Source organism: Enhydra lutris, unplaced genomic scaffold, assembly GCF_002288905.1.
Source record: "Enhydra lutris kenyoni isolate GAN:26980312 unplaced genomic scaffold, ASM228890v2 scaffoldscaffold50, whole genome shotgun sequence".
Classification (NCBI taxonomy): domain Eukaryota; kingdom Metazoa; phylum Chordata; class Mammalia; order Carnivora; family Mustelidae; genus Enhydra; species Enhydra lutris.
This window is the reverse complement of record NW_019154134.1, coordinates 15,822,958-15,840,786: the sequence shown is the minus strand read 5'-3', so window position 1 is coordinate 15,840,786 and position 17,829 is coordinate 15,822,958. Positions and strand designations below refer to the sequence as shown.

General features: G+C 33.9%; 1 protein-coding gene across 8 annotated transcripts in view; it reads right to left on the bottom strand.

Moving 5' to 3' along the window:
- Positions 1–254: 254 nt before the first annotated feature.
- LOC111156877 (erbb2 interacting protein) overlaps positions 255–17,829 on the bottom strand; it is a 130,586-nt gene continuing 113,011 nt past the window's right edge. For 3 of the 8 annotated variants that reach the window (XM_022517993.1, XM_022517998.1, XM_022517994.1), the window contains 7 exons: positions 14,501–16,046; positions 10,269–10,412; positions 7,702–7,821; positions 4,841–5,050; positions 3,668–3,760; positions 3,130–3,204; positions 255–2,325 (listed from right to left, as the gene is read on the bottom strand). In XM_022517993.1, the coding sequence (XP_022373701.1) occupies positions 2,218–2,325; positions 3,130–3,204; positions 3,668–3,760; positions 4,841–5,050; positions 7,702–7,821; positions 10,269–10,412; positions 14,501–16,046 (2,296 nt within the window). In that variant the 3' untranslated portion in view covers positions 255–2,217. The remainder of the gene's footprint in view (positions 2,326–3,129; positions 3,205–3,667; positions 3,761–4,840; positions 5,051–7,701; positions 7,822–10,268; positions 10,413–14,500; positions 16,047–17,829) is intronic. The other 5 variants (XM_022517995.1, XM_022517997.1, XM_022517999.1 and 2 more) reach the window with 5 other exon arrangements.

Here is a 17,829-nt window from a genome sequence, read left to right as displayed (position 1 = left end):
AATAAAGGGAACACCGACGCTTGTGTTAAGAAGCTGTTTGTCATTATTTTTTTTAGAGATTACAACACGCATACAGTAAATGAATTTTATCAAAATACAGCACATTTCTTCTACTATATCCATAAAAATCAATTCCTATGTAAATAGTACTGAAAAACAACTAACATGAGTTAAAATTTACAAAGAGTTGTTAAAGGGTTTCAATCAATATTATTAAAACTATACAGTACAATAAAGGGAACACCGACGCTTGTGTTAAGAAGCTGTTTGTCATTATTTTTTTTAGAGATTACAACACGCATACAGTAAATGAATTTTATCAAAATACAGCACATTTCTTCTACTATATCCATAAAAATCAATTCCTATGTAAATAGTACTGAAAAACAACTAACATGAGTTAAAATTTACAAAGAGTTGTTAAAGGGTTTCAATCAATATTATTAAAACTATACAGTACAATAACCAAGTGATAATATCTTGAAAGAAGTGCAATATTTGAGTTCACATCTTTTGAAAATTACTGCCTATTTATTCTGACTAGCAAGAAGGAACAGGTCCAACTTTTTTTGCAAAAATAATGTAAATTGCCATTTTTGCTAGTCCTATAAAAGTCTTAATTAAAACAAGGTTGAAGAACAAAGCATAACAGATTAAAAATTCCAAAATTATATTTCTTAGTAATTAAAAATGAAGTGCAATAACTGAATATTGCTCTAATGAAAGGCTCCAGGTTAGCCTTGACTAAAAACAGTTATTGGTCTTCTGTGGCACTTTTTTCTGGTCCAAATAACCATGCATTAATTCTTACCATTGCATGTTATTCAAATTTTATTGAATTACAAAGACAGAACAGAAACAAATAAAATTAATGGTTTGGATAAACAAATTAATAAACAACTATGAAATATTTGTTACACTAATGAGGAACAAAGGCAGCTGGTGGTAAAACACTATTCTATTACACTGATACACTTAGAAACCCTTTAAAGACTCTGAAGTGTTGAGTTCACATTTAATGTTACCTTTAGGAACAGCCCTTTATTTGAATACCTTTACACACTGGTAGGCCTCAAGGACCCATCCCTTTGCTCTACAACTCTCCACAGCAATTCTCTATCACTGTGCCAATTTCACAAACTTACTTTGGTTTCCTAGCTCCATGCGTACTGTTTCCTTTTACTTTACCAAGGCAATGTGAGACCAAACAAAATCAAGAGGCTTTCCTAAATCTGCTTACACTTTGTGTTACAGCAACGCAATCTTAAAACTGGCCATTTTAGTTTCATGTGCTGCTTAAAATAAAAATTATAAATTAAGATTAAAATGGAATACTAATTATAAAACAGATTGCAAGGACTAACATTTGCAAAAAAAAAAATCAAGAGATTTCCATATCACAAAAAAAATGCATGGACATGCATCTACATAAGAGTTAAAAATTTCCTGTGACTAAAAAATTAAAAATTGAATCACCAGTAGCAAATGTATTGTCAATGGCTATGACAAGAACAGATCCTGTAGAGCTCATAAAATGCAATTACCGTCTTTTTTATTTCTTTAAAAAGACATTACATTTTTATTGCATTATTTTATTAATAAAAACACATTAACAGCTTTTTCAATCTCTGCTTCCAGATTTTTATAGGAATTGACTGTTTTAATCTGGCCTTGGAAAGTGAACCCACCAGCACCACCTTCACCTACTCACTCTTCAATTCAATATGCACATAGCAAAAACCAACACTTCAAATCTCTTGCCCACATTAAAAACAAGTAGTTTCAGCAGAAAAACATTAATACGAGTTGAATAAAAATAAGGGCACAAAAGCTATGAGACAGAAAGCTCTGCCATCTGTCTCTGGGCTACAATCAAGGCCAACTAGAGCCTTGCACAGAGTTCAGTCATGTGTATGAAATCCAAAAATAAACCTACAATCTATACAAAAACAACATATGTTTGTTTTTGTAGCCTTGATTGCTATGTTTAAAAACCTAACAAGAACTTTTATATGGTATGAATTCAACAGTCTCCCCTATATACTGTACAGTGGTTCTTTCCCTCTGACCACAAGTTCCATTATTTCATTAATGTACAAATTTGAACATAATTTTTTGAGTTCTTCTTTACATATAAAAATAGTCAAAATATTAATTTCCCCTGCAAATATCTTCCAATAAATCTTGCTGCTTTCCCCCTTTTTTTGTCCACAATTCTTATGAGGAAACCTCTCGTACAATGATGAGTTCTACTGTGTTCTGGAAAGTTTTTAGCAAGGACACTGCTTGTCCATGTTCAATATTGATAAAACTGTAGCCATTAGCCTAGAGGAAAGAAGAAAAATGTCTTTAAGAAAAACATTTCATAGTAATTTATTTGCATGTGTACGTTTAAATTTCTGCTGGTACTGCACAAACCTGAGAGAAAATAAGAATCATTCTGGAAATTTAAAACATCATGCAGACTCCTGGGCCTTAGCCCACATCTACGAAATTAAAATCTCTGAAGGTGGGACCCAGGCACCTGTACCTTGTCTATGTTTTCAGATGATTCTTATGCAGCAACCCAATGTTAGGAAGCACCTGGCTAAAATACAGTGCCAGGCATGGTGTTATGTGTATGCACTAAAATATAAATGAGGTCACCAACATGCAAGGATACCAGAGGGCAAGGCCTACTCTTTCTATTGCCTTGGACCAGCAGGTAAACACTACATTTCTAATAATTTAGGCTTAACATTTATTGAGGTCTTACTACATACCAGACACATAGTTCTAAGTGCTTCACATTAATTAAATTCTTTAATTCTTGTAACAAACAAAAAGATTCTTTCACCTTATTTTCAAGAAGTTAACATTCCTAAACTTTAACAAAATGCTAAGATATACTGAATATGTATTAAAAAATATCCGTGGTTTTTCCAAGGTTCTAGGAAGAAATATGATCAACTATGAAAATATTAGAAAGTGGCCCATAAGAAATGCCACTATTTTCATCCACAAATATTTAGTGATAACCTTCACAAAAGGATTACTTAAAAAATCTGACATTTAACAATTACTTGATGAGAAAGCAGATCTTATAAAATGAAAAATTAAGAAAATAATAAAAAGATGTATCTTAGTTACCTGAATAATTTTATCCCCTGGTTGTAATAATTTTGATGCTGGTCCTTCAGGCTGTACCCTTGTTACAAATATACCCTTTAATAACAACAAAAAAGATAAACACTTAATGGAAAACAGTATGCATCAATGACAGAATAACAAGGAACAATTTTTCTTTGACAGCATATAAATACTTGAATCATAGCACAAGTTTTCTCACCATCTTCTCTGAATATTGTTATTTTTGGTGCTGGTAATTCTGACTTGAGTATAATGACTTCTCTTAAAGTACAGATGTGCAGAAATGTAATAACCAAATTTAAAAATCACTTCACAATGTAATGAACATTTAAAACTGGGTGTTTAATTTGTTTTCCTCAAACAATTAATTTGAAGTGATCACATTTCAAAACAGAAAGCTGAACAATACAAAGAGAAATTAAAAAGGTGGTATCTGTCTACATATATATAAATCTGTTAGATTTTTACTTATGTACAAGAGACATTAAGTAATGAATAAAACCTTATGAGAATCTCAAGGACATATAAACAAACTCACGTCGTCTTCAGGTCTGAATGGATTTCCTCTGCCCCCAACACCTCCTGATATGCTAAATCCAAGTTCTGGATCCTTTTCAACTCTCACTCGAATCTGAATTAATGTGAAAATAAACTATTACTAATATTTCAGAAAAAGCTACAACACAGTATTTAACTATAGGTAAAATATATAAAGATTCATCTTCATAAATATTCAGCTAGATGAAGGGAAACCATGACATGGAATATTATGTTAATGGGTTAGTGAGTTAAAGGCACAGCTAGGATTATAAAGCATAGCTCCTAACTTATTCTATTGCTTTTTTAAAAGGATAGGCAACCGATTACTATTGACCCTATCTTTTTTTTTTTAAGGTATCATGGATCTTAATGATATGCAACACACACAGTTACTATCAACTCATTACCAGTTTCCATCTGTAAAACATCTAAATTACATAGTATCACTGTTTATTGGGTGCTTCATAAGATATTTAAAAATCCCTGGGTGGTTGTTGAATATCAACTCATTTCCTGAACCCATTTATATGCTTCCAAGACATTGGAACTGATGATCAGCTGATAATATTTTTATAACCATGCTATAAAAAAAGATCAAGAACTAAACTTGTTACAAAATACTCCTTTCCCCAGAGACTAAACCAAAACGAACAAAGCACATGTTCTCTACCTCAATTTCTAACAGTACTATTTTATCAATAAACTATAAAAACATATAAATGTATGATTAATCACTTTTTATGTACTTTGGAAGACTGAATTCTCAAAATAGTTTGGAGTATAGTCAAATTTCAAACTCTCAGTATCAAACAACAATAGTAAACCATAATAGGCCAGTCACGTTTCATGGTTTACTATTCATATTCCTGAAGAAGATCTAATTACTGGAGTCTCATCAAATGGTTTTTTATAAACAACCACCTTAGGAAAAAAAAAAAAATCACATCCAAAACCCTGAATCCTATGTCAACTAATAAGAACACAGTGGATCATGGAGTCAAGTTAAACCATTAAGTTTGACACCGTATAAACTTAATATGAAACCAAACCTTTCAACAAATTGGTAAAACTATGTTAAAATTCTATATGGATTTATTGCTAACAGTTAAATATCCTATGAAGTACATTAAAAGCTTAGTTTCATAGTTCAAATATTCTTGATTATTCTTACCTCTTGCCTTGCCAGTTCATGGCCTTGTCTAGGAGGACAATGGGGCTGTGTATATGGAGGCTGGTGGGCCACCTTCAGCATCAAGTAATCAATTAGTTGTTCTCTAGAGGGATGCCTTGCCACAGAAGCCTGAGGAAGGGGGTGATGTATTTGACTATAATTTGCCTGAGGCCTGAGGGGCTGGCCCATCTGTCCATTAATCAAAGGCATCTAAGAAAAACACGAAGTGTCTTAAAATGACCAACAATAATCTCTCATTACAAATATCTGGATTTTCTTCTTGGAGCATTATAAAGCACTAGAGTTTAACATTCTAAATCACACAGTATCAAGTCACTCACACTATTTTTTTCTAATTTTGCAGTTTTAAAAGAAAAAAGCTATTAATTCTAAACCTGCCTGAACGCTTGCAGATAGATTCTCACTCTTTAAAGGTTTCAAATGAAAGGAAATACTTTAAAATTTAAAATTTTAACATTTAAAATTATCTGCTTTTCTGTTCAATATGCATGGACCTACTTTTCTTATAGTAACCAAATGTTAAAATGGTAATTATGTCAAAATTTTAAAATTTAAGCCCATTAAAAGGGTAAATTTTTCCATCTCACATATACACAGAAGATGCATTTGTTCATGTTTTCTTCTGAACAAAAGTAGCAATTTCTGTGGTAGGATTTTTTTCCTAATCTGACTCTATTTCCTTTTATTTGTTTCTTTCCAGAATTAACAAGTTAATGCTGCTATACGGTAGAAAACTAATTTACTTCTTGAGTGTGTGTAACAGTTTGCAACTTTTAAACTCTCTAAATGTTAGTTCCATAAACCAATAATCACAAAATTTAAACCTTAACATTCTATTTTACTTTTCGCAAGCTACACAAAAAATCTGAGATAAATATTTTGTTGTTAAAGAATTATCCTTGTTTTGGGGCGCCTGGGTGGCTCAGTGGGTTAAGCCTCTGCCTTCAGCTCAGGTCATGATCCCAGGGTCCTGGGACAGAGCCCTGCATCAGGCTCCCTACTCAGCAGGGAGCCTGCTTCCCCCTCTCTCTCTGCCTGCCTCTCTGCCTACTTGTGATCTATCAAATAAATAAATAAAACCTTAAAAAAAAAAAAAGAATTATCCTTGTTTTAATGCTTCTCATCGTTTAGACTGAATCTGAATTTTACACTTAAAATCACCTTTGTGCAAATGTGGCTAATAATGTGTTATGCTAGTATGAGGAAACTATCTGAAAAATAAGTTTACATTTGGATTATAAATATTTGCATATAAAGAGATTGCTATATAGAAGGGGAGATATTTTTCAGAGATTAATCATTTAAAACTTATTGATTATCAATAAAAAGGTGATCTTATTACAATTGAATTATAGAACTGTAAGAGAAATATTGAAAATTAAATTATCCCAAAAAATTATCCTAAAATTATCCCAAAGTAGAAAAGTTCGGGAAAAGATTATGGTAATTGTTTCATAACTACATGCTCTTGTTACATGAATCTTGCTGAAGGAAACAAAGAAGTTAGGCTTTAGTGAATATTTTTACTTTAAAAAGTTATCTTTTTCACTGTGTTACACTTCAGAACTTAGTTAATTCTGGACTTTGGAAACTTACAAAGTTTCCAACTGGAGATTTCTAACAGAGCGCAAAGATATCATCACTCTATGCCAAATCTTACATTGGTTGGAGAAAAAGTGAATAAGGTACTCTATTATCCCTATATCTTTTTAAAAAAAAATTGTGGTGGTTTACTAGTTGAACATTGTAGATTTGAAGCAATTATCTGGCATGAGCCTTTAATTGGTTGTGTTGTCACTTTATTACTTATGCACAACTCTGTGGACTGCACTCACTCTCTCCAAGCTTGTATCATTTATTCCTATGTGCAGATTCAATACTTTTCTTCTGGAGAAAATTTTCCAAACAATAATTACTTCTGACCCATGCTAAGACTGCCTGATACCTAGACTCTGAGTTGTACCTGACATTTTACATCAATGTTAAACATACCCATGGAATATATTAAGCTATCATTAGTAGATGGCTCAGGAGAATAAAAGTATGAAACAAACCAATAACCTAAACTACAAAATGCGATATTAAAAAGAAAAAGAAACTGAATAACACAGCTCAATTAAAGAAAAACAGAAAAAAAGGGTAATATAAAGAGGTATGTAACATAAGTTATGAACTTATGTTATAGGGCTGGGTATCCACTCTCAAGAACAGTGTGGAAGTTTTTACAGAATACATTAAGTATGCTTCAAAACTGTATTGGGCTATACTAGGAATATGGAATTAGGAGAAAGAACAGCTGAGAGAGAATATTAAAGGAAAGAATTATCAATCTGGTGTTGGTGACAAAAAAGTAAATTTTCCAAGTGATGCTTTAGTTACAAAAGCCCTAAGAATATGATCATCATCTACTCTACCACATACAAAAAGTCTTCCAAGGTGATTTCTAATTACATTTAAAGTATTTTAAAATGCCTTTAATAATAGTAAAACATCCTCAAATGAAGAATTTAAGACAGGTTCATTTTTAATTCTCCAAAAGGTTTGCTATCAGGATGCTAAAAAGCCTGACTGAAACAATAAAATAAGCAGATGATAGTAGAGAAATAAAGAAAAAAACAATAAAATAATTTTCCACAGTGGAAAAAAAGCATTGACTAAACTAAGAAATAACAGAGTAAAAATCTATTTCATATTTCCTAATTAGTTTTTAAAAATCTTTACTAATCAAGGAGGAAAAGTCCTCAAAACATTATTTTCACTGTTAAAGCATAGTTATTTCCAGTTCAAAAGCTATAAAACAAGTTCAAAGAGATGTCTTCATTTATTTCCTGAACACCTACTTTCATCAAGCTGTCTGGAGGAACATCTTTGTGACTAAGTGTAGCTGACGAGTAGTTCGGCTGTCCTGAAAGGAATATATCATCTTGACAAGGATCTCCTGGACAGGCTGTCTGGGGATGCTTCAAATGAGGGGAAAATAAAAAGTAAACAAATAATGCTCTTTCAGATGTGAAACCAAAATGATGATGATGACAATTGAAAGATTAGGAAAAAATATTATAGGTAGTGGAAAGATGAAGAACCAAGTCAAACATTATGATCATAACTGCCATCAATACTAGTACCTTTATGATGGACATTAACTAAACTTGTTGTATATATATATATATATAATCATTATGATGTACACTTTGGACTAACACCATATGATATGCCAATTATATCTCAATAAAACAGGAAAAATATCTCAGTACATTTAATACTGTTAAGCTATTTCTTCATGATGTTTTTAGTTTTATTTATAGTAATACCTAGCTTTTAACAATGTGAACAATTTAGTTATTAATAAAAGTTAAAAGTCCCAAATTTTAAGAGCAACTAAAATTTACTCCTGTTGAGTACTACAAAGTTTTTTTTCCCCTTAAAAAAACCCAAAAAACTGCTATTCTTTTAACAGCACAGTGCCACTGAGATTTTCTTATTAATGATGGGCAGTACCAATAAACACACAGTCTTCTGAAATTCACTTTAGCTTAATTCTATCATACTAGTATTGGGCAGCTCAGTATTTTTAAAACCAATGTTTTGATGAATTTTTTAAAAATTAACTAGAGTTTGTATTTTTGTATGTCAATAATATCCTTATAGTTTGCCTCACTGATAGCTTTAGAGAAAAAGACAAACTCAATAGCTCATTGTCTTTGAATATATTTTTTTATAATATGCTAGGAAGCAAGATGCCCATACTTTTCATTTTAATTTAGTTCTAAACACACCCAGCTATATTTTTAAAAACTGAAGGGACTGTGATAAATAGCACTATTGTTACTTTTAAAACAATATGTGGCTAGCAACACAGCTATGTATACACTATATCATTATTTTGAAAAATAATCTGAAATCTACTTCATTATGATATGCCACAGGATACACATAAGCCTAAGGGCTTTGTGACTTAATCTTAGAAACTTTATCTGCAATAGAGCATCATGTACAGTTTGCTGGTTCAAAGCACTGATTAGCATTTTTAAATTTGGTTTGATCTAATTTTGTGTATTTATACAATTAATATTTTGCCTTCCTTCCCCATTTTTGAGATGTGCTTTTGGAATGCACAGTAATCCACTTAGGTCATAGCTTGAAGTTTAAATTCAAGTCTGAATATATAACCTTATCTAGTTTTTAAAAGAACAAATATATTATGAATGAAAAAGCAAAATGCAACAAAGTCAAAGGCTATGAGTTTAATAAACAAAAAATATCACTGTTTAAGAATGTGGAAAGAACAATCGTTCCAGATGACAATAAAGATTATTCGAGTTAATAAAAGCCCCTGGTCTCACTCTGTGGTTTCAGCTGGAATGAGTACCAGAAATTCAGGGCTTAATAGCTATCACTCTTCTCTCTCCATTTCAAAGAGATAAATTACAAAACAATTGCTAGGACTCTAACATAGAAACAGATGGCACAGCAAGAAAGGTGAGGTCCAGCCACAGCAAAGTGAATCCGGGAGACCACTCTTGTCCTAGAACACAACAATGCAAAGCCAGCAGTGTATCATAAAGGGGGTGGTGATGAGGACCCCTGGGATAAGGCAAGGATCCAGAAGTAAGCAGAGTCAGTATGGAAATAAAACTAGGGGAAAGAGACAAAACAATGTTGTAGAAAGAGAAAAATCTTTTCAGAATGGAAGGAAAGGGGGAGAAATAAATATTTATAGGCCATGCTATCACCTTAAGTTGTTATGAAGAGAAAAATCTTAAAATAGAGCCATACCAGAGTTGTTCAGTTCTTTCTCCTTCTCTGCCATTCTTATCACCTACCCTTAACTTTAATTAGAAGAATAAACCTTCCTTCTTCATCATTAATGACTACGCTGAAACATGTTTAAGAAAGGATTTGGGTTTTGCCTTTTCATTGGTACTTATTACAATTTTTCCAGCCTTGTATTTAATCATATTCAGTGAATTGTGATTAAACTTACTTCCATGTAGTGATTCTCATTTGCCAATTCTAAATTACTAAACTAAAAATTATTCTTCCCCACAACACTTCTGTGTACTATATATAGTACAGCCTTCAAACTTGAATTTTGGAGACTAGCAAATTTTATTAAGCGAAAACACCACAAAGCATAATAATTAAAAAAAAAAACACTTGGTTATTTCGATTGCTCATCCCTATTTACATAAACAAGAGTATATAACATCCTTAATTTATAACCAAAGAAACTTAAGTGATAAATACTAAATCAGCTTTGCAGCTTTCCATGGAAGAACTAGAAGGTAATCAAGATATCTAACCCACCATAAAAACTTATTTTCTAGAAATGTGAAAACATTAAAATGTGGGTTTTTTTTCTTTTTCTTCTGTGTACTGAAAGTACTGGTCTACTGCAGGTACTCACTCGAAAAATGTGCCCACCAGAACCTCTTCCGTCTGCAACACTCAAGGCAAGGCTGCCTTGGCTGCCATGCAGATCCCTAGAGCTGCCATAGTGAAAGTTGCTTACAGCAGTAAAATTGGAATTAAAGGACCTTGACAGCATGCTCTGAATAAAGAGGGGATAGATTTAACAGAGATTAGTGTAGCATGCAAAATTCACAAGACATGTTATGTACAAAGACGTATTTATAAGTAACCCCAATACCACGTAGGAATATCATGCATCAAATTTTAAGTGCCACTGCAAGAAATTGGCACTATTTACCATATATTTACATGACAACATACACATATACACATAAAGTACATGTAAATCCAACCATTCACATGTTTAAACACTAAAGAAGAAAGTACAAGCATACAGTGGCTTTTACAATGCTATCATTTCCTTTACTCCTAACCCATCTTATTAGAAGTTTGTCAGAAAAGAGAAACTGATGCCATACCTAGAGGTATGTGTACATATGTAGTTATATATGGAACACAAGCTAATTTTTTTATAAAGATACATTTTACCAACCAGTTATTTCTAACTTAAACTGGATTTCTAGAGTCTGCTTCGTTTTATAGAATTTTATATCATTATTAGATAAATGGAGCATTTAAACATACATACATTCATAGCATAAGTCTGCAAAACACACCTGGCTCCTGACCACTATAATTTCTAAAAAAAAAATTACCTTAGAAATTTCCTTAGAAACATGTCTAAGGTAATTTCTTAAGAAAATTACCTTAGAAACATGTCTAAAGTTAGAAAAAAGAACATATACATAAAGTTTTAGGATATAATACTTAGAAGGCTCCCACTGCTCTATAGTTAACGGGAAAAAAGTTACACAATGTACTTGTAAAAACAGTTTCTCCCATTCATATAAATAGATACTTAAGATTTCATTTTAGGAGTTAGTGGCATTTGCTGCTTAAACTTGAAGAACCACTGATGAAATCCTTACACTGATGAATCACTTATCACCAATCCCAGAGCTGCCTGAGAAATGAACCTCAATAAACACAATGCCCGATTTTCATTTTCCTTGCTTATTAATCCCCAGAGCTGTTACATGCTTTTCCTTCGTGTGGAGTCTCTGAATATGAGGGTCTTAGGGTCAAACTGAGAGCAACCACATTTTGAGCATGGCTTGTTATCAAGAAATACAGAAATGTCGTAACAAGCATTTCTATATTATTCCTAGGGAATACATATATGTTCTGCAGATTATGAAGTTGATCTCTAATACTAAGAAAACTTAATGTGCCAAATTACAATGTACACTTTTAGTTTTTTGTGGATTCCAAAGTAATGACTAATGAAAAAGCTAAACTTAACAGGCCATGCCTATGCTTTCCCAGACCATTTCACAAGCAATTAGGACTTGGCAGAGGAAATTCAGAGATACCAAAAACATTTGATTATAATGTAAAAATAAACTATACACACAATCACAAATAGAAACATAAACAACACACACTGATGTACTACACATAGTTTTAACATGTTCTTAACTTGAGTGGTCCAAATGACCCTTTTTAATTATATGTAGATCCTGGAACAAAGCTTTTTAGGACATCTTTGAACATATCTAAAGTTTTTGTAAATATGTCACTGACTAAGAAGGCTGAAGCTCAGAACAGGTCTAGGCCTGTGAATTCAGGCCTGTGCATAGACATCTACATAAAATTGCACCCTGTTGGGGCACCTGGGTGGCTCAGTGGGTTAAGCCTCTGCCTTTGACTCAGGTCATGATCCCAGGGTCCTGGGATCGAGCCCCGCATCGGGCTCTCTGCTCAGCGGGGAGCCTGCTTCCCCCCCACCACTCTCTGCCTGCCTCTCTGCCTACTTGTGATCTCTGTCAAATAAATAAATAAAATCTTAAAAAAAAAAAAGAAAAATTGCACCCTGTCACAACACAACACATTTGTGCAGAGCTCAATTAAGGAATATGTCCTGGGCACTGCTATTCACTACATGCTAATAGTTGTATAGTAGCAACTAAATGTGGAAATTATATTATGTTATTGATGTTCTGGTTGAGTGCTTCTTACCAGAATTATTAGTTTAATTAGGTAAGTCTTCAGAAGGATAAGGTGAGATCTATTTATATGTTTGGGTTCCAGGTACAGTTTGTTGCAGGGAAGGGAAGGAGGAGTTACTAACAGAAGGTTAAAAAACCAAGTAAACTGCAATAACTTATCTGTTTTTTGTTTTTTTTTTTTTTAATTAAGGAGGGCAAAGTAGCAACTTTTGATTTGGGGACTTACTTCTAGAGGTGGGGCAGGCATTGTGAAATATTTTCAAATATCTACCAGACCATAAGAATTATGTTTGGGGGAGGAAAAGGAACTGCAGAGAAGCAAACAGATTCCCCATCACCCTCCATCATTTTTAACCAATGCTTTCATGTTTGGTAGTCTAAATCATGCTGCTCTGTGTCCTCACAAGGCTTTTCTTAGTTTCACTGGACTAATCCTCACCTCTGAATTACCAGTGGGCAAAACTGGGAAAGTACTGTCATGTACTCTGAAGAGTAACTGAATGGTCAATTTCTAAATATAAAAAGCAGAGAGGTACAATGAACAAAGGGTAGCTGCTACTTGCTTCCTATTTACTCAAGTCTAGGTACATCTCCATCAGACAGGGAAGTACTGGGAGAACAGGCACCTGAGATATCAATTACACAGAATATAATGATAACCAAATTCATCTCTTCACCAAATCTGATCTTCATTCTCTATGCTGGCATTTCCAACAAACAGTTATTCAAGGTACCACTCAAGCTTAATTCCTTTTCCTCAGACACTTATTAGAGGAATATTCCAATCATAAGTAAACTATTCTAGAGTCTGTTTCGAAACTGTCTCTTGAATTCTTGCCTTTGTCTCAATTCCATCAATACATTTCTTATTTTTAAGCAACTATAGCCTCTTCCTTCTCTTCAAAACAAAGCAAAGCAAAACAAAACAAACCTATAGCCCTTCCTCCTTCTAGTTCCATAAAAATTCCAGGAGTTTATTTACAAAATGGCGATGGTACTCCTTTACTTAAGAAATTTCCAAATTCTTGGGGCACCTGGGTGGCACAGTGGGTTAAAGCCTCTGCCTTCGGCTCAGGTTGTGATCCCAGGGTCCTGGGATCAAGCCCAAGTCGGGCTCTCTGCTGAGCGGGGAGCCTGCTTCCCACTCTCTCTCTGCTGCCTCTCTGCCTGCTTGTGATCTCTGTCTGTGAAATAAATTAATAAAATCTTAAAAAAAAAAATGAAAGTAATTTCCAAATTCCTTAGAAAAAGCACACAAGTTCGAAGAGCCTCAACAATAAGTACAGCTACAGCTGAGACAAAATAGATGAGTATGATTCAAGGCCATTAGATGTTTAGCTATTTTAAGGTGATAGTATTGAAAAGAGCTAACAATTATAAGCAGAGGTTCATGTGAATTGATACATGGTACTAATCATATTTTAGGCATTCATTTTTGAAAAACTGGACTTAAGGAAGTTTTTTAAATGACTAATTGAGGTTGTATACATTTAGCTGTTTTTACAAACAAATAAGCTAAACATGACCTTAAGTTATTTTACCAATGACTTCCAAACTTCATTAGAGCCAAAGACATCTGAGTTTAGATAGGTCAGAAATGCAGTTCAGGAAAGTCAAGAGTAAATGCCATGCCAGAAGCCATCTGTGTCAGTGACAGTGTTAGTCTTAAACATTGACTGGGAAAAAAAAAATCTTAGATAAAATATTTACATTTAGGATATTTCTTGTTATTCTGCTAATTATATAGTAAGACTACTATTTTCGTACACAAAGTTACATAACCAATAATTATTAACAGATGAGAGCAGGAGATCAGAAAATGCTAAACAGAGGTACACATGTAGATGCATGTATTATTTACAGTATGTATGGCACAGTCTAAAAAAGATATACACTAAGCATATGAAATGAATTTCAGCTTATCAGAAAACACTGGGGAGTAAGAAACAGAAAAGAAGCATATCCTACCATCTCAGTTGTTTTGAGTCTAAGTCTAAACTTGAACTCTGTTGTAAGTACCAAGAATAAAATCCTCAAATATAAGTATATATTCAGTAATTCAGAGTATCTTGTTTCACCTTAAGAAACAAAGAATACCAAATATTTTTAAGAAAAATAAATTTATAGAAAGGAAAATAAAAAATTCATATTTAATTACCTTTTCTAACTTTTTGGCCTCGATGTGCCGTAGTACTTGTTCTCTCCAATCATGAGGAACTTTACTTTTTCCTGGAGGATCTAATAAAGAATGCTCAGAACCAACCCTTGCATTTGGTCTTTTTGAAGGACTAGTCCGTGAATAATTAAAATCACTAACAGACATAGTTCTCTCTGGTATTTCACTAATGGAGGGTCGAGCACTCTGAGGCCTTGATGTATTTGGACCATCGATGCTATATGTTCGTGCAGAAAGAGGTCTCTGTGATCCTGACATCACTGGAGTTCTTCCCACTGAATGTAACTCTCTGTATGATAAATATTCTCCTTCAGGAATCTGGGACCGCCTTGTGGGACCTGATTCACCAAGATTTATAGAAGCTGTAGAGGAAACACTACTTTGTCGCTGAATCGTAGTTCGAGTTGCTCCAGGAATGAGTCGGTCATTTGGTGAGATCGCCCACATTTCCCCGTGTCTTCCTGGACCAACCCTCTGATGTAAATGGTATCCAGTATTAGCCCGGACATTGTTATGGTTAGAGAAATTCATATTGGCAGAATGTTTAGCATAACTATGACTTTCTGTGCTCTCTGATCTAGGAAGGCGCTGAGGAGGAAAACCGACATGATCTATTTGGGGATTCTGTTTGGTGTGCCACAGAGTGTCCTTAACAGCAGCACTGCTACTGTACTGGATGTTATACTGAGGAGGACCGTACATCTGAGGCATAGGTTGTGGGCCACTTACTGTGGGGCTTCTTATTATATTTGGCTCTTCAGGATTATGATTTGAATCAAACTTGAAAACTGCCTTTGTACCTGATATTAAATCAGTAGATGAAGAAGAACCAGTAAATACTTGCAATGGTTGATCATACAAAAGTGTAGCAGACTTGCTCCTGACAATATTTTTTCCATCAACAGTAGATGTTACTTTAATTGTTGCACTTGGCTGCTGTGGTCCATTATCACTAAGAATGTCATAGATTTTTAACCCTCCAGTCTCCATATTAGTTATACTATGAGATTTCACAACAGATCCAATTGGCCCACTTCTCTGAGGAGAGAGATCTTCAGTGCTTTTGGAAACACCCATATCAACAGAAGAATCAGTGTCATGCGGTTCAGTCCTCCTAGCAGACTGTGGAGTTTCCTCAGAATGTCCATTTATCTTATTTACACATTCCAAATTAGGATACTTATTTCCATTTTCCAAGGGCTCAGTTTCTCCTTTAGCATTAATGCTTAAAAAGTCTGTTCCAAGCACTATATCCTGTGTCTTTGATCTTTCCACTATCTCTGGTTGAAATGTATCATTAGTTACAAGTTTATTAAGATTCATATTGATATGGTCTAGTTTGTGAGATTCATCAGATGTGGCTGCTGAGTCAACACTTTTCTCAATAAGAACTAATCGCTCTTCAATATTCAAATCATATTCAGGTAAGTTAATGTCTTTTTTATCATGAAGCTGGAATTTTTCTTCTGTTGAATGATTTAAAATATCTCCGTTTTGTAAAAGGCTGTTAAAATTTTCATCTTCTTGTCTAAAACAAAGATAATTTTATCACAAACATCATAAAGCTCAGTTTCTTTTTCTTTTTTTAAAAGATTTTATTTATTTATTTCACAGGGATCACAAGTAGGCAGAGAGGCAGGCAGAGAGAGAGAACGAGAGAAGCAGGCTCCCTGCTGAGTAGAGAGCCCGATGCAGGGCTCGATCCCAGGACCCTGTCAAATAAATAAATAAAATCTTAAAATTAAAAAAAAAAAAAAAAGAAAAGAAAGTAGGTTATACTAAAAAAAAACTTACAGAACTCAACAAGAAGTCAGTTTTTTGTTTTTTAAAGATTTTATTTATTTATTTGACAGACAGAGATCACAAGTAGGCAGAGAGGCAGGCAGAGAGAGAGGGGAGGAAGCAGGCTCCCTGCTGAGCAGAGAACCCTATGCGGGGCTTGATCCCAGGACCCTGGGATCATGACCTGAGCTGAAGGCAGAGGCTTTAACCCACTGAGCCACCCAGGCGCCCCAAGAAGTCAGTTTTATTGTATGGTGATTTAAAAAATAAAACTAAACAATGCAGACTGAAAAAAATCTGAAGATCAAAAGCAAAACTAAATCTAATCACTCTTCTAAGTTATTTCATTGTATTTGGCAAATATTTATAAATGTGCTATTTTAAAATCACAGAAAACATTTTATTTCTGCTTGGTGGAAATAAACCTACTTATACTTCACACAAATATGAAATCGTATTTGTGCCCTCTTGCATAAATATTCAAGTTATGTTTAACAAATATTCCTTAGGATTGATCTTCCTATTAGGTAACAGACTATATTCATTACAGAAAGACAATAAAGTTGTGGATATACCCCTTTGATACCCTTTATTTCATTACCCAAAAAACATGATTTATAAAATACTAAACTATTTCTCAACAAAATACTGGAAACATTACTTCAAAAATTAATCATTATCTTAACATCTAAGAGGTTATAAAAATTATTCTACTACCACACTAGGTCTTAGCCTCAAATTCAGAGGGCAGAAATAATTAATCATAAGTATGTAATAGTTAAACTCATTTTGTGACATAAAATTCATTTTCCTTCTACAACAACATAAATCAGCACAAACAAAATTTGACTTAACTGTGTCTGGAATTTAAGAACCATTTTACTCTAAAAAGTTATCCATACATGGGGCGCCTGGGTGGCTCAGTGGGTTAAGCCTCTGCCTTCAGCTCAGGTCATGATCTCAGGGTTCTGGGATCGAGTCCCACATCGGGCTCTCTGCTCATAGGGAGCCTGCTTCCCCCTCTCTCTCTGCCTCTCTCTCTGCCTGCCTCTCTGCCTACTTGAGATCTCTCTCTGTCGAATAAATAAATAAAAAAATCTAAAAAAAAAAAAAAAAAGTTATCCATACAGTAAGCTTTGGGTTCAGTAGTAACCCAAATCTTTCTAATAAGCACCTAGCTGATACATTAAAATGAAGGTGAAACAACACATCTTATTTTGATAGCCAAGTATTTTGAAAGCCCAAATAACAGTTGTTTTAAACTTCAGCTAATTTTAGCCTATAGGAATTAAGTCTTGTTTAGAGTCTGACCTACAAATTTGGGACTAATTCAAAGATACAGAAGTAGTTAAAAGTACTGAATGCCCTTTAATGGAACTCTTAAAAAATGAGTAACAGGGCGCCTGGGTGGCTCAGTGGGTTAAGCCTCTGTGTTTGGCTCAGGTCATGGTCTCAGCGTCCTGGGATCGAGGTCCACATCAGGCTCTCTGCTCAGCGGGGAGCCTGCTTCTCACTCTCTGCCTGCCCCT